General features: G+C 40.0%; 1 protein-coding gene across 4 annotated transcripts in view; it reads left to right on the forward strand.

Annotated features, from left to right (window-relative positions):
• Window positions 1–4,192: 4,192 nt before the first annotated feature.
• CAPN7 (calpain 7) overlaps window positions 4,193–25,561 on the forward strand; it is a 31,663-nt gene continuing 10,294 nt past the window's right edge. For 2 of the 4 annotated variants that reach the window (XR_003572720.1, XM_027897204.1), the window contains exons 1-14: window positions 4,194–4,364; window positions 8,509–8,617; window positions 10,308–10,465; window positions 12,785–12,852; window positions 13,894–14,094; window positions 14,492–14,578; window positions 15,432–15,558; window positions 16,284–16,369; window positions 17,303–17,396; window positions 18,925–19,071; window positions 20,685–20,791; window positions 22,024–22,144; window positions 22,400–22,544; window positions 24,315–24,414. Coding sequence is in view for 3 of the 4 variants with exons in the window: in XM_027897204.1 (XP_027753005.1) it covers window positions 4,263–4,364; window positions 8,509–8,617; window positions 10,308–10,465; window positions 12,785–12,852; window positions 13,894–14,094; window positions 14,492–14,578; window positions 15,432–15,558; window positions 16,284–16,369; window positions 17,303–17,396; window positions 18,925–19,071; window positions 20,685–20,791; window positions 22,024–22,144; window positions 22,400–22,544; window positions 24,315–24,414 (1,652 nt within the window). In the remaining variant the exon portion in view is untranslated. Of the gene's footprint in view, window positions 4,365–8,508; window positions 8,618–10,307; window positions 10,507–12,784; window positions 12,853–13,893; window positions 14,095–14,491; window positions 14,579–15,431; window positions 15,559–16,283; window positions 16,370–17,302; window positions 17,397–18,924; window positions 19,072–20,684; window positions 20,792–22,023; window positions 22,145–22,399; window positions 22,545–24,314; window positions 24,415–25,561 lie in introns of those variants that run through there. The other 2 variants (XM_027897217.1, XM_027897225.1) reach the window with 2 other exon arrangements.

Raw genomic sequence — 25,561 nt, forward strand, 5'->3', positions numbered from 1 at the left:
TGAATATGAACAGAATTTCCTGCACAAGTTTTGGTAAGAAACTTGTAAAAGGACAATCTCTTATGTCTTTCATAAGAAAGAGAAAATTTGGAAGGCAGTTCAATAAAGGGGAACTCAGAGGTTCCCACACACTGCCCTTCTCTAACAAGTAGAGGAAAATGAAATCACTGGTAAAATACGTGAGATGCCAGTTCTTAAAACGGTAAAGGGGGAGGCCTCTATGAAACTTAAAAACAGCATATCCGACTTCTGTTTCCAAACACAGTGGTCAACTACTGTAAAAACTCAGAAGCTACCTCGAAATGGCAAGAAATAATAGGGAGAAGAGGTATGACAATGCTGCATTAGAGTATGAAAAACCCCCCTTGCATTCCAGCTAGTCCTCAGAGATCAGAGGGGCTGGGTGCAGCTGGGCTGAATTTCTCATTATAACCAATGTAGCACTGTAAGTCTAATCGTGTTCAGTAAAAACTTTCGCAATCACAGAGTCACAACCGGTGTGGTTTACTGAAGCAACAGAAATAAAGATTTGGAATAGCCATTGATAAATATATTTCCTGCATTAGCGCTAAATATATTAAGGCTAGCAAATGATTAATAGAGCTGAGTTAGCAATTCAAGTCAAACTAACAAATTCAGTTTTTCACTAAGCTTAACTTCACCGTTAATTAGCTTGGTTTCACCCAGGTATGCTCTGACACAGTCAGAGATGCAGATCTTACCAAAGAGTCTTTCCTGCTTCGGGGAGGAGAGAGGAGAAAGCCCGTCAGCTTGTACGTGAACTATGGTCGTATTTTCATCCTCTACGTGGAGGATTCCAGATATCAGTTTTATTGTTTTGGATAAATAGAGGTGGGACTGTAGTCAAATATAATTGGTCAAATGTTGTTATCATAGATGGAGGGGCAGCCTCTTTCTCATTTTTGTATTGGTGGGTGTATTTTTCCATGTGTAAAGGAAGTATAGTGATGGTTTTGGTTACCTTTGGTCAAGCTGAGCTATAGGACTTAGAGTTAAATCAAAAGCAGGATAGAATCACGACACTTGAGTATCTCTTCCTGCTCCACACAGCTGAGGCAGCTGTAAAGGATATCTGACCTCTGCCTGATAGTCTAACCCATCAGCATGTTAAAACTGGACCTCACTACCTCCTCAAAGGACCAGATTTGTACTTCTAACAAATACTCTGGTTTGTGAAAGCCTTGTACAGAAAGTTGTGCAGGGATCTCTCCTGTGTATGTCATAAACAGCCTGTGAAATTAAATGCTGCTAAATCACAGGGGGAAAACAGCACATTAGGTACGTAATGGCAGATGCTGAACTGTCTATCCTTTCCCAGGAAAGCTGAGTCATTCTGGAGAGCACTCAGAACTTCAGTAAATGCCCAGCAGTGGTTAAAAAGGCAAACACAAGTGTTAGGAGTCATTATGAAACAGAAGAAAACAGTGCACCGGGATACAAAATTAATGATACAACACTAATACTGCACACCATTCTAGTTGCTCCATGTAAAAGGAAACATAGAGGGGATTGAAAAGAGATTTAATGTATGGCAAAAGAAGGAACGGAAGAAAGAGATAGCAAAGAACACAAACTTATGGGCAAAATAAAAGATGTGTGAGATGTTATCATGATTTTTTATAAGCAGGAAAGATAAGGCTAAAAAATTACACTGAGAAAAGGGGTGGGGGTTGGTTTATTGTTTGGGGGCTTTTTTTTAAAGGCAATGTTATTTCACACAACAAATTTAAACATTCTCACAAAATGTTTTGAATGCCAAAATCAAAATGTGGTAAAGCAACAATTAGACTAATTAACTGAAAAGAAGCCCAGGAAGTAGTATCAGAAGCAATGATGTGAGTTCAGCCCACAGGCTACAGGAAGCTGAGACAAAATACTATAAAATTGCCCTATTCTTGTACTCTTTCAACAAGCATCAACTACACTCCAGTCAGAGGAATACAGGATTAGAGTGACTCCTGTTCTGACTCTGTATTGTCACAATAGACTGAAAGTAACCACGGAAGAATTCACAGACCAGATTTTATCAAAGTTTTGGATCTTTGGTTTTTTTAATGTCTAGGGGAAAAAGCATTAAAAGCATTAAAAAACAAACAAACAAAAACCCAAACAAAAACAAAACAACAACAAAAACCACAAAACAAAACAAAACAAACACCTCAAAACATTAAAAAGCATTAAAAGCTTTGGCTGTAGTCAAATGAAAATAGGTATGGCAATAAGCAAAATTTAGGTACAAAGCATCAACATACCAGTGTCTACCCCTACAGCATATGCTTGGGAAAATGAGGAGAGGAAGAGGCAGAGAAGCAAGAATCAAAATCAGGAGGCAGGAAGAGGAGCAGGGAGACGACAAGTTATAGCATTAACAGAGACAAAAGGAAAAGACGGATGAAAACGTCTCAAAGAAGAACAACAAATGAGAATGAGCTGATTCTGCCTCGTTAGTAGTAGAGGAGTATGACACAGAAACAGAGACCTGAATTTCTTCATCTGATATTGGCTCTGCAAAAAGGCAGGAGCGGGGGGGAATAAGATTAAGACAACATATAGAGCTATGATCTTCTCAGAGAATATTGGCTGCAAAGGCAGGCAAGGAAGATAAGAAAGCAAGCATTAGATGAGGTTAGGAAGGAAAGCAGATAAGGTGAAAGCAATGCCTTGTAATAAGCTGTATTTTCAGGCAGAAATAAATGCCCATAGAATCACAGAACTGCCTAAGTTAGAAGGGACCTTGAAAGATTCCCTGGTCCAATCTTCTGTGGGAAAAAGAGCATAGATAAGATTATCTAGCACCCTGTCTAAACACTCTTGAAAACCTCCAGCAATGGGAACTCTACCATGTCCTGGGAAGGCTCTTCCAAGTTGATCTTACTATAAATACTTTCCTGTGTCAAGATGAAACCTCTCCTGTGAAACTTGGTCCCATTTTCCCTTGTCTTTGCCATGTGGCTCCTTTTGGAAGGACCCCAGTCCCTCAAGTATCCCACCTCTCAGATTAAGGAGAAACTCTGAAAGCACGAACAAAAGCTGAACTGGTTACACACTGAAAGTGCTCTAAGGCTAGAAAACCCGGCTTCAAGAGCTAACCATGAGCATCTCCATCAAAAAGTGAATGAAAAAAAAAAAACCTATTCTGTTTTAAAACACTGCAGAGGCACCCTTAGGCTGTGCCTGCTCTCCTCGCTTGTAGCTGACAACCATGGGAGAGGTGGGATGGGGAGCAGTCTAGGGAAGTGACTGCCCTGGGCACTAGTGAGGCCACATCTGAAGTACTGTGTTCAGTTCTGGGCCCCTCAATTCAGGAAGGACATCTGACGTGTTGGAGTGAGTCCAGAGAAGGGCAATGAAGTGGGTGAAGGGTCTGGAGCACAACTCTATGACGAGCAGCTGAGGGAGCTGGGTTTGTTTATCCTGGAGAAAAAAAAGGCTCAGGGGTGACCTTATCACTCTCTAGAACAACCTGAAAGGAGTTTGTAGCAAGGTGGGGGTCAGCTCCTTCTCCCAAGTAACCATAGTCTTAAGCTGTGACAGGGGAGTTTTAGGTTGGCCATTAGAAAGAATTTCTTCACAGAAAGGTTGGTTAGACACTGGAATGGGCTGCTCAGGGAGGTGGTAGAGTCACCGTCCTTGAAGGCGTTTAAGGAAAGACTGGATATAGTGCCATGGCCTAAATGACACGGTGGTGTTCGGCCACAGGTCGGACTTGATGACCTCAGAGGTCTTTTCCAACCTAATTGATTCGCTGATTCTGTAGGTCAGTGATTCTGTGATTTTGTATTCAGCGCCCCGCCTCAGGCGCGAGCCCCGCCTCAGGCGCGAGCCACGCCTCAGGCGCGAGCCCCGCCTCAGGCGCGAGCCACGCCTCAGGCGCGAGCCCCGCCTCAGGCGCGAGCCACGCCTCAGGCGCGAGCCCCGCCTCAGGCGCGAGCCACGCCCAGCCCCGCGCGCCCGAGCACGCGCAGTGCGGCCCCGGGCGGGCGGCCGCTGTAGGGGCGGGTGGGCGTGGTCCGGGGTGGGTGGGCGTGGTCAAAGCAGCTGTCAGAGCGGGGTGGGCGTGACCAGCGGCGCGCGGGGGTGTGGCCAGACATGGGGGCGTGTCCTGCGGGCGCGGCGGGGTCAGCGGGGCGGGGGAAGCGGCCGGGCGGGCGTGGAGCTGCCGGCGGGGACAGGGTGGGCTCGGAGGGGGTGCTGCTGTCGCTGCCGCCGCCGCCGGTGGTGGCACCGGGAGGGCACCGGCCATGGACGCCACCACGCTGGAGCTGGACGCGGTGAAGTTCGCGCAGCTGGCGGTTCAGCGGGACCAGAGTGGGCGCTACCAGGAAGCGGTTTTCTACTACAAGGTACTGCGGGCGGGGGCCGCTTCCCTCGGGGCGCCGGTGTCGCCGTCGCCTCACCGCGCTGATGCTCCGGAGCCGCCAGAGGGTTCGCACTTCCCCCCCAGCCCCCGGAGGGCCGGGGCGCGGAGGGAGAGGCGGCCGGCGCGGCCCGGCCCGGCCCGGCCCTGCTGGCGGGGAGGGCGCGCTGGGTCAGCGCGGCCGCCCCCGCCCGCCCCCAGCGGGTGTGCCCGGGGATGGCCCGCTCGGCCCGGGCAGGCGAGGCGGTGCCCGCTGGCAGGAGAGCGCAAGGCTGGGCGTGCGCCTCCAAAGTTTGTCTGTCAGTCACTCAGTCTCCAGAGGAGCCGCGTCCCTCGGGGCGGGTTGCGAAATGCCTTTTCCCTGCGTCTGGTTTTCAGGTGGGAACGGGCGCTGCCCCTGCGCTGCCGTTCAGGAGTGGCGCCGCAGGTGCTGTGCTGGGTAAATGGGTGCGGGCGATTTTTCTGGCTGCTGGAAGCGCAGCCCCCTCGGTGCTTCTCGGAAGCTTCATCGTAACCTAAAAACGTCTCTTCGCCGCTGGTCCCCTACGCTGTCGTTCTTGGCCTCTCCCGCACCCCTGCCAGGCCGGAAAGGCTGATCAGGTTTCGCGCTGGGCATTTTGGAGAACCACAACTGGGCAGTGCCGCTGCTCTTGTGCGTGCAGCTGGAAACAACTCTGTTGTACAAACGTTCGTAAAAAAAAAAAAAAAAGTCCATGGTGAAATACAAGGTGCTCAGCAGTAAGACAGCTTCAGATCATAAGCTGTCAGTGATGTGTTTTTAATCACATATGAATATTCTTTCCATTAGGGACCAGATTTTATGATTTCAGTACAGCTTCAGGTTGGTGTAACCAAGGGTGTAATGAGGTTGATTCGGTGCCTTGCTCAGTATCTGTAGACTTACTACTGGTATTTAGTAATTTGTGCACCGTTATGTATTTTTCGCCTTTGTAAGTTGTCTCATTTTGTTGGGTTTATGTTTTGCATACTTACATTAAAGTTCCATATCCTACTGGCTTTACCTCTCTCCTGCGAGGAGGGATTTTTGTGAAGGCTACACTTATCCTTGTCACATTAATTACTTATCCTTCCAAAGTAATTCTTTTCCATTAACTTGCTAAAGGCTTGGTAGTTGGCCTTTTGCTTCATGAGTGCTAGGTGTCTATGAAATGTTTAAAAAGCGTAGTGTTATTATTATGGTGTCCTGTGCATGTACGTGTGCAGGGATAGAAAGGGAAGTATCTTTTTGCTTACCCTGGTTGTTAACATAGTCTGAGTTAGGTTTATATATATAAAGCATATATATACAAAGGTTATAGTTACCCGTAATAACACTGATAAACTCTGTGCTTATCAGCAGCAGTGTGTGTGCGTTGTCTGATATCCATACACAGTATTGCTTTAGTACTGTATATTTTGCATATATCTGAAAGAAGTTATTCACTGCTTTACATCATAAAACCATCTCTTTGTGCAAGTAATCACCCTTGTACGCTTTTGAACAGTGTGTGGAAAATCTTTTTCACTTGCTGCATATCGATAGTGTTCTTGCTAAGTGCAAAAACGCATTCCTGGCACTCCTGGTGCACTTGAAGCTTGCACATGACAAAAAGTGTAACCTAGGCAGTGTTTTCTGGTGTGCAAAAGCTATACCAGAGAGCAGCACCGTCACAGATTTGACCCTGTTATAGCTTTGAATCACAACTGCAGGTAAGGTTTCTGCTGTTCAGACGGGTGACTCTTGGCAGTCCAACACTAGATACTGATGCTTGTGTCAGATTTGATGTGGAGGTGTTGGTGTTCAAACCTGTATTGTGATCAGGAGGAGTGAGAGCAAACTATATTAAAGCAGAATTCTTTATGTATATTTCTGCCAAGATAGGTGTGGCTTTCTGGATATTGCCTGAAGGATCATTGCCACTTAGATTAAACAAAAGTAGTTACAAAATATCATCTAGTATTTTGGGGCCCTTCATGCTTTTCTTTTTGGACAATGCAAGTAAGCTCTGGCCCATCACCAACTTTCTTATCAACTGATCTAAGCAGTTCAGAGCCCACTGGTGCAATTACTAAGCACATGGGAAAGCTTAGGTGTTGAACTGGCTTCTTCGAGAATGTGACCTTAAGGAGGGAACATGGAAGATGCAACAGTTGCTGCTCATAGACAACAGCAAAACAGACCAGTCTGAATGGAATTTCTGTGGCTTGCAAGTGCTGTTCACTTCCTGCTGCCACTTAACTTTGATAGATCCCTAGAGGAGGGCTGCGTGTGAACCAGCCTGGGGCAGCTTGGTAATGGTGCTCTGCAGAAATATCAAGATAATTTTTGGATACTTGATGACCTCAGCAAAGCTGCTGAAGGCTGTTGCTAAGTTTGGCTGTTGACCAGCAGGTAGCATCTTGCAGATTGACAATGACTGGTTATCTTAGTGTGGCTGTGGCACACTACTCATGACAAAGAACAATAGTGAAGAGATCGTAAATGCTAACTCTGAATTGCGTGTCCATCTGGTCACTGGGAACAGCTGGTGGGCTGGCTCCACAGGTCAGCTGCTTTAGTCCTTTGGAGGCTTAATTTATAAAAGATTGTTTTCATTATGTTTATCTGTTAAAACTGGGCAAAACGGTTCTTCTTGAAGGTACAGAAGCAGCATCACTTATACATTGATTTTGCTGCACTGGTTTGAAAATCCACATTTGTTCTTTGCATCATATGTAGACAACACACCTTTATGATAGAGTACCTGTTTTGTCAGTCTGTGTATGTCACAAAAAAATAAATCCATCCTTTGAGCATGTAAGTGTAGTGCATTTTTTTCCGCCTGCAAAGAGTTGTTGTGTGCTAGACCTTAATAGCAGTTAATTGCTACATATAAATGGAACTTCAGTTTACCTTTCTGTGGCTGTGGATGTTTTATGTGGTGTAAAATGGAGATAGATGCTGACAGGGAGTATGTGGTACTTGGTTCTGTGATGCTTCTCAGTGAAAATTCATCCTGATAATAAGTACAGGCTGTGTCAAGATCAGTTTTAAGCTTGGGCAGATGAGTAAGGGAGTAAACTGCAAAGCTTGACAAAACCAATGGCCATAAAGCACACGAGGGGCTCACTGGCCATGGATCTGTGCTTGCCCTGTGCAGAGCACCTCTCTGAGCACCGTCTTTGTGAAGCAGCTCTCTAGTTACTGTTTTGCTTTTTACATTCCCAGCCTGCCTGCTACACGACCACCTCCTCTCTTCTTGTGCTGCAGAGAAGACGAGCACTGCCACAAGAATGTTGTGGGGTTTCTCCCCATACAGATAATGAGGACAAAATAAGGTTTTTATCCTCATTTTGTAGGTGACAAGTGTGGATTCCCCATGTGGTTCTGAGGCTGTGTCAGGTCTGGCTATTTATTGCAGCCTTGCCAAACCTTACATGTTTTTCATAAATTTAGTGAATGGATAGACAGCTTATGTAACTGAAGGCATTTTTTCTTAATAGATTTGTACAGGATGGAAAAAGCCTTTATGTGGGTATCATACTGTGCTTCTGAGCTGGAGGCCTATGCTCCCTGCTGGAAGTAGACTCACATCCAGTATTTCTGTGTACATGCAAACATTTAAAAAAACAAGTTTGAGAAGATAGGAAACCTCAAATTCATAGACTTTCCACATTTGATAGCTTTATCTGAGTGATATTAAAAATCCCCCAATGTTCTTTGCGTCTCATTTTGAAAAGCTTTTATCATTATTATCAGATGAAATGCAAATAACTCGAGTAGCTAATTTTTTTTTTCTAACCATAAATCCACAGCTTTAAAACCAAACTGGTCTCAGTGCATGCTTGGAAAGTTTTACTTAAAATCTCCTAATTTCATATGTTACTATACAGGCAGGCCTAAGATCTTGTCTTACAGAACTTCTAAATATTTTTATAGTCTTATATGTTGTTCCAGATATTGAACATGATCTACTTTATAAATTGAAACCTCTTCTTTCCAGCAGAATTTCCCTTTAGCCACTGAGTCTTTTTGCGGATGTTAAGGGCTTGCTTTCATGCAACTCATGGCTGTTGTAGGCCCTCTGTTTACGGGAAGTAATTTTCTAGGCAGCAAACATTAACTTTGTCTCAAATTCTTCTGCCTGCAGGAAGCTGCACAAGCCTTGATTTATGCTGGGATGGCTGGGTCAAACTTGGAAAATATTCAAGAAAAAATAAATGAGTACTTGGAGAGAGTTCAAGCTCTCCATTCAGCAGGTGGGTAAGAAGCTTTCCACTCAATTAATTTAAGCAGAGGTTTAATTAGAAAGTTGTTTGCTGCTGTGAAATACAAATCAATGGTGTTTGCTCTGTTTTTCATTATTCTAATTTTCTTGTCCTCTGTGAAGAACCACAAATAAGCGTATCAGTGCTTTGAATTCTGATACATCCAAAATTAAGTGGAGACTGAACTTCCTAAGGATTTGGGTGTGGGTATTCTTTGGTTTTAAATATTCTGAGGAATCTCATCTGCAGAGAAAACATGAGAAAGTAATTAAATATAGCAACAAAAATTGATTAGGAACAAATCAAAACTCACATCTGAGGCTTAGCTGCATGATGGATTTGAAGCAAGTGGGTTCTGATATTTATTTACAATTACTAATGTTGAGAGAGAAAAGGAGGTCTTTGCTCTCAGAAGAGTTTCCTTGTTTGATCCAGTTTCAGTGTTTCTGCTTAGACCAAATCCTTAAATTTTTGCACACCTGCAGTTCTCAATTTGAATCATAGAATCACTTGGCCAAAAAGGGACTTTGGAAGGCCTATTGTCCAGCTGAAAGCAGAGCAGGCATTGATTTTTGGACCAGGTTGCTTAGGTTCAGTCAGGTCCTAAAAACACCTAAGGACAGAAATTTCCTAGTGCCTCTGAGCCCCCATTCCAGGGTGTGATTGTATTTCTAGTGATTATTTTTTTATATATATCTAGTTGTATTCTCCCCTGTTTCAGTCCATAGCCGCTGACTCTCATTCCCCTTCTTCACACCACAGTGAAGAAAATGGATTCAGGTTCTTTCTTGACAGCCATGCAACTAATGGCAGGTTGCTATTAGTTCCCCCCAAAGCCATCTCTCCTCCTGGCTGGACAAGCTGTGCTTCCTCAGCTTCTCTGAAGGCGAAGTCCTCCAGCCTCAACCTCCCTAGGGACCCAAGGTGGGATGCAGCATTCCAGATAGTCTGCTGAGTGCTGAGTGAAGCATGCCAATCGTTTCCCCAACCCCACATCTCCTGGCTGTGCTCCTGATGATGCAGCCCGGGGTGCTGTTAGCCTTCATTGCTGCCAGGGGCCTGCTGGTTCAGGTTCATCCACCTGTCCCCCAGATCCTTCTTTGTGGGCCTATACCCTGCAGGGTGTTAGTCTGTCCCAAGCATGGGGCATAGCATTTGTCCCGGTTGAGTTTCCTGAGGTTCCTGTCAGCCCGTTACTTTAGCTTGTCAGTGTCCCTTTGAATAGTAGCTGTGTGCTTGAATGAATTGGTTTGGTGGGGTCTGCAACCCTGTGGAAGGTGCACTCTGCCTTCTCCTTCAGGTCATTAATCAAGGTATTAAATGAATTGGACACCTGAGGAACTTGTATGTTGTCATAGGTGATGTGTTTTCACAAATGGTGCAATATTTGACATAATTAAACATCCTTGTTCTCAGTGTAGTATGAAAGAGATTTTATTTACGTTATTTGACTTCTGAAATATCCTAAGAGAGTATCTCTGCTTCGGGGAGGGAGTGATGGTGTTTTCTTGTCCTTGCCTAGATGTTTTTAGTGAAGTCTAAAAGTGTAGAAAGATTTAGTTTCTAAACAAGAAACAGTTATTACCCATCTGATTAGGGCTGCTGGTGTTTCGATACCATGTTAAGGATGTTTTTACGTGTCTGCTGCTGGAGAAAGCTAAATACTTTCTTTTTTGTTTAGTTCAGTCACAGAAAACAGACCCTCTGAAGTCAAAACAACAGTTGGACTTGGAGCGTGCTCACTTCCTAGTTACCCAGGCTTTTGATGAAGATGATAAAGGCAACGCAGAAGAAGCTATAGAGTTGTACACAGAAGCCGTGGAACTCTGTTTGAAAACAGTATGTTAAGCTACAGGTTAACTTGGTGGAATTATGTGATGGTAAGAAATTCTTCCACTTACACAAGTGACTGACCCTTAAAGGCTGGCTTGAAAATGGAGTACCTGTATTTCTAAAAACTACTTTTTAATCTTTTTTTTTCCCCCATTGTTTTTTTTTTAGTGTTTCTTCCAGTCTTTGTATTGCTATACAGCAATGTAAATTTATGGGGTCTTGTGATTTTTGTGGTTTTTTTTTTTTCTGTACTGGATCGCACTCAAAACTAGAAAGATTCTGGAACATTTTTCATATTAATTTTTGCCCTGGAACAAATACAGTGCTAAACCAAATTAAAAACTGTTAAAACTGAAGATGACTTGCTAATGTGTCAGCTGCATTACTTTCTGACTACATTAAAGGAAGTAATTTAAGTGGAATTTTTGTGTGTAACACTTTCTGAAGATGTAATGGTCTACTGATGCCAAAACTAGTAAAAATAGTACTTGATTGCTCAACATTAAAGCTGTTACGAGTGAATTCAATTCACACTGAAATTAATAAGGACAAATTGGCCATTATGTAAACGATGAAGAATATAATTACAGGTACTGCTTTTTTCCCCTAAGTCCAGTTGCCTTAACTAACTCATTATAAGAAGAGCTCACCATCATAATGTAACTCCACCAAGTCTGTTTTTCTTTTTCCCTTCTTTTCCCTTTTTATAATGTAAAAATATATGTGGGTTGTTGAGAGTGGTATGTTACTGTTGCTACATGCTAGAGCAAGTTCTTTTCTCTGAATTCTCTTAACAGGTTATAGCTAGGCTAAAAACCCCTGGTGATGCAGTGTAACCAGATCAGGAGTTAGCAGAACTGCTCCAGTTTTTCCACTTGAGCTGTTGGAGCAGAACATTTTCAGTTTATTACATAACATCTACTGCGGCAGTGTACTGTTTTTCCTCTGCTGTGCTCCTCCTTCTGTTGTGTCAGTGCATGAAAATATTACTGAAGCTAGTCTGAAAGGACATATTTTGTACATATGTTTTTCATGTCTGAAAGAACATATTTTTATTAATAACTGCATATATCGGGTATTTCATGAGGTACAAGATACTGCTGAAGTTTCTTTTAATCTTGACTAGCATATTGTTTTGTTGACATGAGATGGTAAGCTTTGTCCCTTGGGGTGACCCAAAAGTACCTTCTTCTTCCCAGGATGAAAGAAGATTGAAGGAACTCTGCTATCTTGAAATTTTACTTCTATTTTTCTCCTTAGTATATGCAGGTGGAGAAATTTTTTTCTTCCTTACCCTTAAAGTACTCAGAGAGCAGCCATTCCTCCTCTTCTGTGGCTGATTCCTAGATGACTGTTCTGGTGTTCCATCTCCATTGCTTACCTTCATGCATCTTTCAGAGTCTTTTAGAACCAGGAACTCTGGAGTGTAATTACTTGCAAATGAAGTTAGTAGCTTGTGGAGAGTGTTTCTCTTTTTGTTTCCTGGGGTGAAAGCAGCTTGCTTTTTGTATCCTCAGTTGACCTGGCTGACCTGGAATAATTGGTCAAGCTACAAATCTAGAACCTGAAACCTGTCACGCTTGTGGGTGTGGCAGGAGAAGCCACACCTCATGTTGTGCCTCTTGCAGATTGTTTAGCAGCAGAAGCCATGCTTCACCTGTAAGGAAAAGGAAAGTGTAAACTCTCATAGCTGACCTCCCAGCCGGGAACAGAAGTTAGCACTCTTGATACCTGTTTTGTTGCCCTGTCACAGTTTATTTTATGCCTTTGATTGCAAGTTAAAAATGTTGTTCTTACACATCTGTCTTGTTAGTTTGTATTTTCTGAAAGTAAACATTCACAAATGTATTTTTTTTCCTAAGTTACCCATGTTATTATTGACTCATTTGGGGAGAAGAAAGAGAACCAAGCTCAGTAGTGTGTGTTACATTTGGTTTTGTCTTCTTTCTGCCCATAGTGTTTTAATACAGTTAATTCTTTTGGCAATTTTCTTTTTTGTATGTCGTGTTTCCCATGCTCAAGAATTTTAAACATCACTTCCATTCTATGAACATTTCCCTAGAACAGCTAAATGATATTTACTTACTTCATATACTTTTTATGATGAGATTTGGAAAAAAATCAAAACCAAAACAAACCAAAAAAACAGCAAAACCCCTACAAACCCCACATATTTGCTCATTTTAAAAAGAGAATTGGAAAAAATAACTAGCTTCTCTTCAGTGTAATCTAGAATTATGACAAACTGAGCTTTTAAAACATGCTGCGTTTCTTTGAATGTGTAGATTTTTTTCCTTTCTTTCTTTCTTTCATTTTGAACTGTAGGCTACTGAAACTTCAGAAGCAGGCCTCCAGTCCAAACTGAAACAGCTGGCTCGACAAGCCCTGGATAGGTGAGTACTGCTGATGTTGGTAAACATACTTGCTGTCAGCTCTAAGTGCACCCTCTGAGTTGGATTCTCAGTCTGACACGCCTGTGTGGTTTCTGGGTAGACCAGGCTCCCTTAAGTTCTCCTCGGAGCTAACTGCCAGCTGCTACACTGCTGGATGTAGCAGCTGTTGTGCCAACCCTCTGGGAATCTTGGGACATGCAGAATTAGGAAAGGACTGTGTATGTGCTCGAACAAATGCAGTACTTCAGTCTTCAGAGATACATATCAGAACTTCTATGAAGATGCTGAATTGAAGCAGCACAGAGTTAGGGTGTCAGCGTGGAAACTGGGAAACACCTTGACGATAGCAATCTAATTGCATGGTATATGTGTAATGAAGTGTCTGTCTGAAACAATTTAGACAAGTATAAGTTCAGTATACCTCTTTTTAAATCAGCTCTTCGATGGTGAATCATGGCCTATGTTGGGCAGAGTTTCAGTACAAGCTGGTTTTTAGCACTGCTCAGTTTGTGTTCAAAAAGAAAACAGTATTTTGCATCTGTGACCATCCACCAACTTAATGCAGCAACAACAAAATATGGCTCCTGAATATACAGTCTTCAAGCAGTTGATGTGCTGGGTCGTGAGAATGCCTGTGGGTTTTTACTGCTATTGTAGCTGCTAGACAAATAAATTGGAAGGCATGAGAGGGCGCAAATCAGTTTTCTCTCTCTGTGTTGCAGTGATCTTGTTCTGAGATTCCAGCTAATGAACACTTACACAAATTCTCCTATTAGCATAATTTAGAGGCAATAAAAATCTAATGAGGTCTGCCAAAAGTGGCTTATGTGACTTGGAAATGCTATCTTTTAATTGATTGAAGAACAGAAGAGTAAAGTATCAGCGTCAGAAATAGATTTGGTTTTTTTTTTTTTAGGGAAAGTGGTCAGATTGTTTTTTCCAAGTAATATATGTGAGAACATGAACCAAGAAAATCAGTAATTGAACTGTAACTATGTTTTTATCATTGTTGCAAATAAAATGCATTTTTATTTGCTTTAGAGCAGAGGCACTGAAGGAATCTATGTCAAAGTCATCTCAGAAGGAAAAGTCAACGGCAGCTAAACCAAATCAGCCAGTGAGAACATTCTTTCCACTGGGACCGGATTTTTCTTTAAATGATAAACCACAGACAGTCAGAGCAGTACAAGCTAGTGAATCTCAAGGTCAGAGATACACTGCAGAGGAGATTGAAGTGCTCAGGTAAGTTGAAGATTTTCCAAAATGAATTAATGAGAGATCTGGCTGTGAGAAGCCAAAGTACAGAGATGTTTTTGGAGATTAAGCAACTGCTACTTCACTGGAAATTGAGGTAGCATAATATTTTGCAAGATTGTGACTTCTGTTGCATCCAGTTCCTTTTGCTTAGATTTTTATTATAGGTGTAATAAGCTAAAAATAATCTATAAAACCATTAGCCTAAATTTTGAATTTTTTAAAACTATCAAATGTATCAATTTCAAGCGGCAGTTGTCTAGTTTTCAGAAGCACTGTTTTGCTAGTTTTTAAAACTGATTTTGTTGTTATTACCTTTTGGAACTTAATATTTGAAAGATGATAGATAGGTTTGCAACTGTATTTTTTTCCTTATGACTTTCAGGAAGACTTCAAAAATTAATGGCATTGAATATGTACCTTTCATGAGTGTTGATCTGAGGGAACGTTTCGCCTTCCCTATGCCTTTTTCGTAAGTATGGTTCAATTTCTGAACTTCGCTTTTGTTTTTATTTTCAAAACTTTCCCATATTTGGTATTTCAGGGTTATCTTTTCAGGAGATTAAAATCGATAAGGTAGGGTTTTAAGCATAATTCAGACAGAGATACTTAACTACTACCACTTCCTTCTTCCAGTCTGAACTTTAGACTTCATTATAGGCTGACCTTGCTGGGTGGTGCTTTTGCAGTTGTGCCTTCAAGCCTATAAGGATGGCATTATATTTGGCTTTTTGGAATATTGGGCTGGGCTGGCAAGTTATCTGATTCTGCTCCACACAGAGTTTAGCTCCCTCTGCGTCAGTTCCCTGTAAAATGAGGGTGGTAAAGGACTATTGCAAGGAAGGGTGATATGTAACTGCTAGACCTTATTCATGAGCAATAATAATATGTAAAGATTGCCTAGCCATAATACACAAAGACTCTTGGGTTGGTTTTTTGCTTTGGTTTGTTGTGACTTTTTTCCATTTTTTTGCTAAAGGCTTATCAATCAGACAAGCCTCAATTTTTAAAACTAAAGAAAGTTTTTATTATTAAGTTCATCATATTCAGATAAAGTGAAGAATTTGAGTTTCTACTGGTATAGGTGGCTTTTTGGAATTCCCTTCTATTCAATCTTTTATGAGGGAAACTCCTGGGTTTTATTTTTTTTCCTCTAAAGGTCACGCACTTAGAAGTGATGCTCTTTAAATTGTTTTACAGCTTTGTAATTGTTCTATACATATTTTGCACCATCTATCAGACATACATAAGACTGGACAAAACATGAAAAGCTTTTTTAAACTGCTGTTGATTTATTTCTACTTTTTTGTGTCTTTTAAATCTAGTGATAAATGTGGGAAGTTACCATTGTCCCCCAAGCAGAAAGCAATGTTTGCCAAGTGGGTGCGACCAGATGACATAACAAATAACCCTACCATGATCTACACTGTATCAAGTTTCAGCATAAAGCAGGTAAATTGTTCCTAAAGAGAAATATGTGCTGCTTACAGGGAACCTTCTTGTTCAAAAAAGGAATCCCCAGATGCGAGAGTTCATTCCTTGGCCCTTATGAAATTAAATAAATAAATAAATGGCATCACTTCAGATTCCATAAGCTTTTCTGTCCACAAGAATCAACAGGTGTTAGCAGTGACAGTGAAAATTAGAATTTGAATTCCAGCTGAAAATCCTGCTTTCCAGAAATAGTGGTAAGTATAGTATGAAAAAGGCAAGGTGTACTCTGCAGCAAATTGCTCACTTCAGTTACTGCATGGGAAAAATAATGAGCAAGATCTTTTAATTTTTATTTGACGGGAAGCAGAGTGGCCAGTTGAGAACAGGGACATGTCTCAGTGTCAAGTTGCAAATGGTCCAAGCTATTCTAGAATCTGTAATAGATTATGCCCTTGGATATGGTATTTGGGAGGAAGGAGTAGGTGTGAATGCATGCTGAGGTATCTGTGCTTGCCTCTGATTGTCATTAGTAATTCTAACCTTGGTTTGCTTTGTAGGGGATTCATGTTGAACAGGCATACATTTCCTGCCTTTTAGTAGTGGGTTTGTTTCTCTTGGTTTCAGTCTCTCCTTTTTGAAAGCAATGACTAACCGATGGTTTTCCTTCCCTCCATACACTGCATTCATCTTTCAGTATTTGAGTTATTAGTGAATGTCCTCACTGGTTTTCTTTTGTTTTGTAGACAATAGTGTCAGATTGTTCTTTCGTGGCATCACTAGCTATCAGTGCAGCATATGAAAGAAGATATAACAAAAAATTGATCACGAGGTAAGTGGCTGTTGATTTCTAAGGTCTTTCCAGACTTAGTACTGCCAAGCTTTTGCAATATGTTCTGTGACACTTGTACCCAGTAAAAACTAGCAGTTGTTTCACCTTCATCACCTTCATCTCCCTAGAACTTATAGTTTGAGCACTTCTGAGAGCTATATATATATACATATATACTATATATAGATATGTATACAGTTACTGGAGTTTAACTTAGATCTGATTCAAGGAGTAATGAGTAGTTTGGAAGGGGCTTTTATTTCTTTGGGACTTTTTAAATAGAAATTTTACTTATAATGTTTAATAGTGTCATTTTTCTACTTTGTTATGCCAACTGCTGTGCAACAGGTGGTCCACTTTGCAACTCACTGGAGAATTAATGTTAACAACACTGTCTCAGTTGCACTTGTTGGGCATCCCATGATAAATTTGCCATGGGTTTTGTGGATTTTGATGGGAGCCCTTTGCCAGACCAATGTGTGATTGTTCCTGGATTGCTTTGTTTTAACCTATTCTCGTTAGAACTGGACTTGTGTTCTTTTCAACAGCAGCGAGTTCTGCACTGCCTTCTGCTTCAAATGTTTAACTTATAAACACAGTACTTGCCTGAATGACATTGCAGATATGTAAATACCATTTGTTTAATAGTAAGATAATTTTCTTTGCCTTGCTTCTGTTTGAGAAACAATTAGGTTACTTATGTTCTTTTTGCTACTATATTATGCAGAAAGCTGCAGGAAAAGCAGGGCCTGAAAAATAAAACCTATTTACACATGATTATTTTTTACTTTAAATTTGAGTTGCTTCTTCATTAAAAATTCCATATTGATGTTAAGTGTAAATTCCAGAAACATTGTTATCTCACTTTTATTGCTATCAGCCAAGTAATTTGTCACAATTTCCTCTTTTTCTTTTTTTTTTTTCTATTAACAGTATAATTTACCCTCAGAATAAGAAAGGGGAGCCAGAATATAATCCATGTGGTAAATACATGGTGAAGCTTCATATCAATGGTGTACCTAGAAAGGTAAATGATTTTGTGGAGACTTAGTGCTATTACTGTTTTAAGTCATGTATTTTAAAGGCTTGGTCTGCTTCACTCTAAAGTGCTTGCGTAGCAAAAACTTTAGGCAGGTTTTTTTGGAAAGTATTTTTTAATTGTTAAAACTTTTGGGATTAATTTTTAGTTGTGAAGTGTGCGACCAAATGTAAGTACTGCTTCTACAGACATTCATAAGAATAGCCTTACATCAAATTAATTTTAAAAAATCCTTATGTCACTGAAAAGAATTATGAAAACCAAACAGGAGCAAAACTGTGTGTCCCATATTTATGAATTGGGTGTGCACTTTTCCGCCCCATCTTAGAAAGGGAGTTACAGAATTTAAAAGTACAGAGAGGGACATCCAGGAAGAGTATAGATATGGAATGACCATAGAGGAGTAACTCGACTGCAGATTTTTAGTAAGGAGAGGAGATGTCTGAACACAGAACTTTGTAAACTGACAAAAAACCTTAATTTTGTTTTCAACACAATGAACAAGGACATAAAATAATGTATTTCTTCATATAATACTTAACTGTAGCATTGATTATTGCAGATCATATTGTCTGATGAATGTTTAGGGGCGTTCAGAAGTTGAGTGAGCATATTCATGGGAGTGGGGGAGTAAGTGGAAATTCCTCAAAGGCTCTTAGTTGCTAAAATACAAACTCTGGGTCAGGAAGTCCTCAAGCTGCAAAATTCTAGAATCTGAATGTTTCAGGGAAGTCTCATTTGTATGTTTGCCTTGTTCTTATTACTCCTTCCAAAATATCTCTTAATGACTTCCTTTTGTTATGATGAATGGCTATTTGCCCTTCTATGAAAAGGATTATTCATTCTTGCACAGATAGGATTTGACCAGAAAATGTGCTGTCTTGGTAGCCTGTATGTAATGGACTAATGCCAAGAGAAAACTGAAAATCTATTCAGGGAAACTGTCTCAGACCACTACAAGTATGCAGTAACAATCTGTGATAATGAGGAATATATACTACCTGATTTAAGGAAGAAATGTTAATACTGTCACAGCTGCTTTGGAAGTAGAGGCTATGAAAGTGATATGACACAGTTTGTTTCCTTATAGACAAATAAATGTTTATTTTTCTGCTGGCTGCCAAGCACGGTCCATGCTCTGATTCGTAATTAGTTTACGCATTTTACTTTTTTTATGCTTGTAATTACACTGACCCTTTCTGCGAGTGTCTTTTGCAATAGATATTAAACACTTTATAAGCCTGTACTGTCATCATGCCTATTTTACGTAGGGGAAAGAGAGGCAGCCAATCACTGGTCACCCTGTTGGGCCAGTGCAAGTCAGAGATGGCAACAGAATTTCTTGTTCACTTGGGCAAACCACTGCAGGATTGATAGAGGTGTCCGTATGTGAAAATAATGCTCAGGTTTGGCTGTATCTGAGAGGCTGTGTATTAATGAGGGGTTTGGGTTATTTCCTAAGCACTTTCAAAATATCTTATTAGGTTTATGATGATTTTTCATTCATTTCAAACAGGTAATCATAGATGACCAGTTACCTGTTGATCATAGTGGGGAACTTCTCTGCTCTTATTCTAATAACAAGAATGAATTATGGGTATCACTAATAGAAAAGGCTTACATGAAGGTCATGGGAGGATATGATTTTCCTGGATCGAATTCTGTAAGTATGAGATTATTTTTAAGAGGAAGAAATTCCACTTAGATAATATTGGGTCAAATAATTTCCTTCTAGTGTAATCAAAGTGAATTGCTTGGGGAGACAAATATTGGATTTGATATTTTCTTTATATTTTTTTCTGTTTCTTTCTTTCAAATATTCTTAGCTGTACTTAAGGAAATTATTTCATCAAAACAGAATGAGCAAGATATCTTGATGGTCAGAGTTAATCTTAGTTCTCAGACTGCAGTATTGATACTTGTGGGCGGGAAGTACGTTTGTTTTATGTAGAGTCTAGATGAAAGTGTTGGGTGAAGTCATAAATTTTCTTTGCCCGTATCAATACTGTTGATTTTGGTTTCTAACTCTTTCACTAAATAGGGCAGTTCTCCCTCATTAGGTAATGGAGTCAGCTGGGAAAGGAACGGGCTAGTCATTTAGTACGTTTGATCTGTGCAATTTTGTTTATCAGATTGTTCCACTCACCTACATAAATATGTATTGGGTTCCTGTAATGTGGTTACTAAAGAGACAGTCACTGTACAGCAGCTAAACTGACATGCAAATTATTCTTTCAAAGAGGGACGAGTTACTGAAATGAGTATCCCTTATAATCTTAATTTGTTACTCAGGAAGCCTCAGGAAGAATTTTAAAATTCTTTAAAACTTTACTAGTATATTTTTTTATTTCATGGTGCTGTGCGCATTCTAGTTAATCACATTCTTGGAGGGTATACTTGGTAACCGTCACCTCTTGAAAAATTGTTATGGAATAAATGTGGCTTTGTGTAATGGGTAAATGTAGCACACATTTTTATCTGTGCATATGTCATTGTCAGGCCGCTTTGTTTTGAAGGACAGAAGCTGGTGAAAATAGATGTGTTTTATTCCCATTGTTGTTCTCTAACTTGCTATCTGAAAAAAATAGCTTGACTGGTGACATTTAATCTCCACCCTTCCCACCCCCTGCGCTTTCCACTGTATTTTAGCTTCCTTGTGTAATCAGGGTTACTTACTGGCTGTCTTGTACTTGTAATTCCTCAAGTTCCCACCCAGCAGTGCTGATTATTGACACTTCAAGCATTTAGAGTGCCTGCTTTTGCTTTGAGGAGTACAAAGCAAAAGGAGAGGAATAAGCAATATTTCAAGGAGTTGCGAGATTAAAGCGTCTTTTTATGGAAATACATGTCAGTGTCAGCTTTACCAAAAAGGATAAAAAACGGAAACCCTGAGCCTTAGAAGTAAAACTTTATTATTTAAAATGCATATATACTGCTTTTGAGACTGTGCTTTAAAAGTCTGTGAATCAATGAAATAAATAGAACATGTCACACAAATGACTGTGACTGATGATTTTCTTATGCTTCTGTTACTCTGAAATCCCAGCTTTTTGTTTTGTTTTGTGGAGGGTTTTTTTGTGGATTTTTTTGGTTGGTTGGTTGGTTGGTTTGTTTGTTTTGAATTTATTGTTTATTTGAGTTTTTTGTTTGGTTTTGTTCTTGTTAAACTTGTTTGTTAGTCTTTAGCTTGAGCTTTTTAGGTGTAGAGTTGTACTGTACCATGTGTATACTTGATTTCTTTCAAGGCGTTTTTATAAGATGCCATTTGCTTTTCAGAACATTGATCTCCATGCACTGACTGGTTGGATACCTGAAAGAATTGCTATGCACTCTGACAATCAAGCTTTCAATAAAGACAGTACTTTCAGAATGCTTTATCAGAGGTAGATGTTTGTTCTTTCCTAAGTAATTAAAATGCTTGCTGTGTAGTAGTTGCATTATCACTGTAAAAGCAGTACAGTCATCACAGATCCTTTGATAGCATTTTGGCACTGCTACAAATTGCGCTTTATAAAATCTCTGTATCCTTTGTGGAAGAAGAAAAATTGAGGTATTGGTGGCTTTGATAGAACAGAAGAGTAAAATATTGTGGAATTTTGATTCTTTACATACAAAGCAAAAAAACAGCCCTTTTCTTGTTGAAGAAAATAGAACGTAGAGTCAGAGAAGAGCAGCTTGGAACTAACATACAAGTTAAGTGTTTAAAAGTTGTTCTCACACAGCTCCCCTGAACTTAGGCACTTTCCTGCTGTCCTTAGCAAGCAGACATAATATAGTGTTTCTAACCATATCACAAGATTATGCTCCATTAGTAAGTCTCCTGGAGGAGCAGTGAAAATCTATCAAAACTGAAATATTGGTCTTCAGACCTACCATAACAGTTAGATTTGATGGTCTTAAAGGTCCAAACTAAATGATTCTATTATTCTACTTGTGGTGAAAGACATAGCTGCAATTTATAAATGCCAGCTATCAAATACTTGGATTTCTTTCAAAATGGTTTTGTGCAACCAATTTCTTTTATATGTCCATGCAGTAGAGGGGTGTTATTCTGTTGACTGAAACATCTGTATTCATGATAAAAGAACATAACTCTTTTGACAGTGCTTTTTCAGTTGATTAGGGGCTCTTTAGATGACTGTCCACAATTCTTCAGATATTCCAGCAGTGTAATCTGGGGGGGTGACTGCAGTTAGAATGGTATCTAGCCATTATAGCATCACTATTGCTTACCTGTGCTAGACTGAAAATGTTTTGATCCATGGCCCAGCGACCCTGTACACTGTCTGGGGACACTGAGCCTGTACTTGAGTTCTAGCACAGGCTGGGAAACGTGATAGTGCGTTTTCACAGTAATAATTGTTGCAAAATTAACAATTGCTCTTCGTAACACAAAACTTTTCACTTAGAGTCTATACTTAATTCTGAAAGAAAAATAGTTCCGCTTTCTCAAGCTTTATCAGGAGTGATTTCTGCTGACTAAAAACCCCCCAGTTTTTATAAAGCAAGGTCATGCTAATGGACAGTCCAAAAATGTACTAATAACAGTCTGGCAAACGTTAGTTTGCAACTTGCAAGGTTTTAATTAAGGTATTTTTCACCTCTTTTTGAACAGATTTCACAAGGGAGATGTCCTTATTACCACAGCAACAGGGGTGATGTCTGAAGAGGAAGGAGAAAAATGGGGTTTAGTTCCAACCCATGCATATGCAGTCTTGGACATAAGAGAATATAAGGTATCAAATGAAACTGAAGGCCTTTTCAGATGCCTGTTTGAAAATTCCAGTGGGTTTCTAGGTTTATCTTAGGTGGGTAGCTACTGATTTTTTTCTCTAATGGCTAATATAGTGTATTTTGTCTTGGTCTCCACTGGGAAATTCCAGAAAACTTAATGATTCTGTCTTTTCTTTAGCTATTGGTCCATATAAAAAAATACTTTTAATATGTAAAAATTATGCTGACAAGATGAATTTTATTTTATGATTCTTTAGGGACTTCGATTTCTTCAGTTGAAAAATCCCTGGAGCCACTTACGTTGGAAGGGACGATACAGTGAAAATGACACAAGAAATTGGACCCCAGATTTACAAAAATACTTGAACTTTGATCCAAGAACAGCTCAGAAAATAGACAATGGTAATAAAGTTTGAAAAGTCACTATTTTTTTCCAATAATACAGGTCTTTGTCGCACATCCCTGTAGGAAGGTGGAAAGAAATGCTTAAGCACAAGGAGAATAAAACAAATACTAGGGATTAAGTAGTCCAAAAGCTGAGGAAGTGTTTCTGTATCTAAATCTGTCATTTCAGGTTTTAATGAGGTTTAAATAATTTGGACTGTCAAATATATCTCAAATTCATTGACAAGAAAGTACCTCCTTGCTTATGTGTTGCTGTCTCAGTATCTGAGTATGGGGGAGTTCAGTGTAAAGAGAACGTGCTTTTTAATACGTGATTGGGCTTTCTGTGGGGTTTTCCCTATGACATTAGCAAATATGTTCAACATGCTTACTGTAATCAGTATTTAAATTAGTCTTGCCTGTGCTGGAGGTAAGTGGGTTCTTTCTCCCTTGCATTACACTGAAGATTTGTTTATAGATATATTAATTATATACACTGTATTTCAAGTTGTAAGATTAGATTGAGATCCATCTTTGAGACAGTGGTACTACTAATGTCCCTGCTCAGAGAAACCACTTGGAATGATGCCCAGCATTGTCCCATCTTTCCTAGGGAGCAGCAGAGTTTAGTATCTGGAAAGTCGGTGTGGATTTGGTGGTGGAAGGGCAGCTCGCCAAGAGTTTAGAAATTCTGCAGCAGCTGCATTTTACTTTCAGAAAGAAATTTCTGCTTTCTACTGTATCTTAGTTGCTATCTGCATATCTCTGTGAGGGAGCCCTTTTGTTCAGTGCCACTCTGTTTCTACAACAGTATGCATCCAAATCCATTACATTATAGCATTTATTGATAAGCCTCGTTGCAAATGCATAAGGAAAACTTTTGATTTAAATATAAGAATAGCAGCCCTGGCTTTGTGACAGTTATAAGAGAGTAGCTCATTATTTATTTACCAATTCATTTAGTAAGTAGTTTGTAACATCTAGTAGTTAAAATCTTATATAAAATTACATTAGTAATTTTAATGGTGTTGCTCCTTCTAACTTGATTTGCCCTCTGGTCTTACTTTTTGTGTGTAGCTATTATGACTGTTTTTTAGTGCTGCAAGATCTGCAGCTGCCTATGTCAGAGACTTGAATTATAAGGCTGTTATCATTTTAAGAGTTCATTCCATTAGGAATCTGTTGTCTTGCAGGCACTGTTGTTGGCTGGAGTTAAGGGAGCTTGGAATTAAGGCAGCTATGTTGTAAAGGGAGTTGTAAGGGAGGATGTTGTAAAGGTGAAGCAAATTCAGGGTGCCAAAAGCAAGTGACATAGGCATTAGATGAAGTATCTTAGAAATACATTCAAACGTGCTCATATGTTGATTGAATAGTTGATTGTGCTGGATGATTACTGCAGGATGTTTTGTGAATTGCAGGAACCCCTTTGACTATGTCATTTTTGTTTTCAGAAACCTAGGAAAGGGGAAGGCAGGTCAGAATCACCTAATGATGTCTCTTTCAACACAACAGATCCTCTCAGACCTGCTTGAGAATGAAAGGCATTCTGACAGCTTCAGAAAGTTCTTGATAATAAGCAAAGACTAACTTTTTTTTTTTCTTGCTTTAACTTGTTTGTTTGGGGGGATAAGTTTGAAGTTAGACATTTGGACAGTGCAGTTCTGCAAACTAAGTTTTGCAGAAATGTTGGCTTATTTAAGCTGTATCATTTGCCCAGAAAGAGACTTTTGAGAAACAAGTAAAATCAAGGTATCTGCTAAGAAAACAATAACAACCTTTCCTTTTTAGGCATTTTCTGGATTTCCTGGGAGGACCTGTGCCAGTACTATGATGTTATTTATTTGAGTTGGAACCCAAGTCTTTTTAAGGAATCTACATGTATTCACAGGTTGGTCCAAAAGATAAAATTTTTGTGTCAAAATCTCAGTAAGTGTTCTGAGTAGGTGTTTCCTTCCTTCCATTCTTCCTAGTTACAGCTAGGAGGTTGAACTTCAACCATATGCTTTTGAGCCTGACTTCACACTTCTAAATTCTCAGCCCAGGCTTTCTTCTTCACTATTTCTGTAACTCAGTTGAAGCTCCAGTGACCTTTGTGATGTTGCTGTGGACCTAAGGTTGTATAACCACATTCTGACCTCAGTCCCACATCTCTCGGAATAGAAATCAAAATTTTTTGTGCAGTCTGTCTCTAAGCAGTGACCAGACAGTGCTTGAGTGACCTCCTTTTTATTTGGAATTAATTTTTATGGCCTGTTGCAAGTCAGCTGTTCAGTGTGTGTTGTCTTCACAGGTGCTCACTGAAGTCAGGGTAGTTTAACCAATTCTATTTCTCACCAGTTGTAATTATCATAACTAATCTTTCTTGTCTGCTGATTTATTGTTTTTTTCTGAATGTGATACTCATCTCTTATCAAATGTCCATCACATTCAGGTTTTTTGTCTCCCAGTTTGAGGATAACTGTGCGTATCTGTGTCTTGGTTTTGGAAAGCAAGGGTTTCTATACTTTTGTGCTCCACTATACTGCACTTTGCCACTGCTTCCACAATTGTTTCTGCTTGTGTTAGCTCTGCACAAGCTTCTTTATCCACAGTGTGACTGCTGAGCTTATCTGTAAAGGCTCCTTCTTTGTGTTCCAATTATTTCTGAAATACACTGTGGTGGTATAGTAAGATGAGGTAATGTGGATGCTAATGTCAAAGCTCACCTACTGGTGTGCTTCTCCTTATATTATTAGTGTTTCTCGTACCTCTGTGTAGCAAAGTGCCTTAGGACAGTGGCAGCTGCCATAAAAAGCTGAGTAATGATGGTTATAATTTGAAGCTTAGTTAATGTAGTCTTCCACAATGTAGTTAAAGCTTAGTTAATGTAGTCTTCTGTTCAGTTTTAAAAATGTGGGAGTGTCAGTGAGACTTAGGAATAGCTGTATACATTTCTGCTTACAGTATGCCACACTTTTCATTCAGTCATCAGCACTTTCTGTTTTTTTCACATTGTATTTTCCTTGTCTAGATAGTTCATGAGGCACCAGGCAGAT

Source organism: Empidonax traillii, unplaced genomic scaffold (genome assembly GCF_003031625.1).
Source record: "Empidonax traillii isolate 1590-97213 ecotype Southwest subspecies unplaced genomic scaffold, ASM303162v1 scaffold19:size3308961, whole genome shotgun sequence".
NCBI lineage: Eukaryota > Metazoa > Chordata > Aves > Passeriformes > Tyrannidae > Empidonax > Empidonax traillii.